The following is a 3,311-nucleotide window of genomic DNA, read 5'->3' as shown; positions in this document are numbered from 1 at the left end:
GGAATTGAGAAATTTTGAAAGTTTGAGAATCTATTTTGATGTAATTATTAGTTTTAGAAATTATAAATTGAATGAAAATTTAAAAAGAAAAAATATAATTCGAGAGGACACACACACGTACATATATATATATATATGTATGTATATATATTGTGGGGCAACCATTTAGATTTGTGAAAATTGCATTTTGGCAACGACTTTTGTAATTGGGCTAGTATAAGCTAATTATGTGAACGTACGGTTTTGCTGTCTGGGGATGGATTGTGATGTCCGGAAAATATTAATGGAGCCCTCCAACTTACCTCTCATATATTTTAATTTTTAAATTTTTTTATTTAATAATTAAAAAAGTGATTATTAATAAAATTATATATATATATTTATTTTTTTCTTAATAATTAAAATTATTAAAAAAATACTTGAAAGAAAATAAAAAATAACAACAAATTTATAACTGGCAACAGATCATTTGGCCCGAAGTCAGAAATGTCTTATCGTTTTGTGATCAATTTCATTATTTCGGCATTTTGATCTATCAGCTTAATAGCGTATACTATCTTATTTTGGGGATTGAGACTTCTAGAATTTTGTCGAAGTTAAGGTAAATTTTGACGCACACTAATAGGGGCGTAATCGAATCGGATTAGTTTAGTTTTGGACAAAATTTGAAACCGGATCGATATGCACCGGTTTTATATTTTTAAAAATTGATTCTGTACTGGTTATTTCTTTAAATCGGTACTTTCGATTTTATCGGTTTCGGTCCGATTTTTCAATTTTAATATACTATATTATCTATTATATAATACATAATAGTATATAATATTATAGTGATAATATCTTGTAGTATATTATAATATATATTATAATTGTATTATAGATTATAATGATATATTATAATATATAGTGATATAGTGATATAGTATTAGTATAATTATTAATAGACACTATATATAGTATTATTATAACTATTAATACAATAAACTATAATGATATAAGATTTTAAAATTTAATATTATATTAATTAGTAATTTATCATAAAATAAAAAACTATTTTATAGAATTTATGTCCATCTCATTCCTAATTTAAAATTTGAAATTTACACAATTTTTAGAGAATCTCGATCCCATGCACGCATCCGAGTGAGGTTTTTTGGAAGATTAATTTCGTTAGATTAAAAAAAATTATATTTATAGTCATGAAATGTACAAGTGCCGCACACTCCTTTAAAAAAGTGAATAAAAAATAGAATCCATATGAAAAAATTAATTTTTTTAATAATAAATTTCACTCGTTTTTTAAAGGAGTACACGCTTGCACAATTCATGATTATATTTCATTACCTTAGATACAAAGCATATTAAATGTTTGTTAAGAAATGCTTGGTAATACATGCCTTCTCAAGCACTTGATAAGAGTTAATTACACCCAAAAAAAAAAAAAAAAATTTGAAAAGAGAATAAGAGAATAAGATCGAGATCATAATTAATGAGCCATGCAAATACAGGTGGGTATGTATATAATCGGATAAATTAAGGTTATGATCTTGGTAATTAGAAAGCGGTGCATGTTGCGTTCGATCTAGTAAGTAGTACATGGGCCATGGCATTTGAACCTTCTCATGATAGAGACAACTACCTACATTATTCAACTAGCTATGGCCAAGTAATTAGTCGAAGCCAAAGGGCACAGCTAGCTAGGGAACGTACACTTGCACAACTCCTGTCTTCTCGATCTATAAATACTACCTTTATAGTCTACATGACCTTCTCTCCCACTCCAAATAAACTTCCAGTCCAAAGTGTTACTTGTTATCTAGCTTTCCATCTCCAAGTTGTAAAGATCATGGGTGTTGTATCTCTAACTGATGAGTTCACTAGCCCCGTCCCGGCAGGAAAACTGTTCAAGGCCTTGATCCTTGATGCTGACAACCTCTTCCCCAAGCTCATGCCCCAGGCCATCAAGAGTATCGAGACAGTTGAAGGCAATGGAGGGCCTGGAACCATTAAGAAACTGACCTTTGCTGAAGGCAAGCTAGTTGCATCTTATAATTTAGGGCATATTCTAAAAATGAACTGAATAAATGGTTTTGTGTCTTCTTTCTGTTCAAAGAATGGTTGAATTATTAAACCCTTCTCTCTTTTTTTTTTTAATCAGTTTACTGTCTATGTATGCAGGTACACACATCAAGTACGTGAAGCATAGGATCGATGCAGTAGATGAAGAGAAATTAACATATAGTTACACGTTGATTGAGGGTGATGATTTGGTGGACAAGATCGAATCAGTTTCTTATGAGATTAAGTTTGAGGCCACTCCTGATGGGGGATGCAAAGGTACAGATGTCATCAAGTATCATCCAAAACCAGGGGTCCAGATCGATGAAGAGGAAGTGAAGTCAGGCAAGCAAAAGGCCATGGCTGTTTACAAGGCTGTGGAAGCATATCTCTTGGCCAATCCTGAAGCCTATGCTTAGTTTTTCAATATCTTTCATTATTATCATATGTACATGATCATGTCATCATCATGCATGTGTTGCTTAAGTAGTACTGTGATTTCTATATTTGTTTTTGCTTTGTGGCGCCAGATGTACTGTTGATCACCTTCGTATAATGTGGCACAAGACATAAGAACTTCTGCGCTGAAAAATTCGACAGTACAACTGCGAAATAAAATAAAAATGGTGAAATATTCCTATATATATATATATTTATATATATAGAAAGATGTGCGTCATATATATGGGATGAAAAACCATGCATTGATTTTTTTTTAAATTTTTTATTATCCCATTTATTATCTCTACATGATGAGGTTCTTATCTGGTTGATTGATACTTCCCATGAGTTTGCCCATTCAATCTTAGTACTATTCATGCATTTTATTTTACTTTTTAATTTTTTTATTTAATAATTAAAAAATGACTATTAGTAAAGTTTTGTATTTTTTTAATAATTAAAAATATTTAAAAAAAATTTAAAAAAATAAAAAAAACATAAAAAACAAAAAAAATTCAACTAGCGGGCTGCCGGCTAACAGCATCCTTAATTTCCAATATTACTATGTCAACATAATATTTAAACTTACTTCGATCCACACGTACGTACAGTTCGTATAATTTATAATAGATTTTCACTATCTTTTGTATAATTCAGTTTTAAGATAAGAAGTATTTTTATAAAATAATTTATAAAAATAAGATTATTTTACAGAAATATTATCCATTAAATAATTAAATAAAAAATTCTACATGTATCCTTAGCTTCCCTGTAATTTTACAAATAGTCTCATCGGCCCATCTAATCTCATC

The 3,311-nt window shown here is 29.5% G+C and overlaps 1 protein-coding gene across 1 annotated transcript; it reads left to right on the top strand.

Moving 5' to 3' along the window:
• The first annotated feature begins 1,778 nt into the window (after positions 1-1,778).
• Positions 1,779-2,682, top strand: LOC109016047 (major allergen Pru ar 1-like). The gene is made up of 2 exons (XM_035691736.1): positions 1,779-2,030; positions 2,179-2,682. The coding sequence occupies exons 1-2, from the start codon at positions 1,847-1,849 to the stop codon at positions 2,475-2,477; spliced, it is 483 nt and encodes a 160-aa protein (XP_035547629.1). The 5' UTR covers positions 1,779-1,846; the 3' UTR covers positions 2,478-2,682.
• Positions 2,683-3,311: the final 629 nt, after the last annotated feature.

Source organism: Juglans regia, chromosome 7, assembly GCF_001411555.2.
Source record: "Juglans regia cultivar Chandler chromosome 7, Walnut 2.0, whole genome shotgun sequence".
NCBI lineage: Eukaryota > Viridiplantae > Streptophyta > Magnoliopsida > Fagales > Juglandaceae > Juglans > Juglans regia.
Note: the sequence above shows the minus strand (reverse complement) of the source record. Positions and strands in the feature narration are given on the sequence as shown.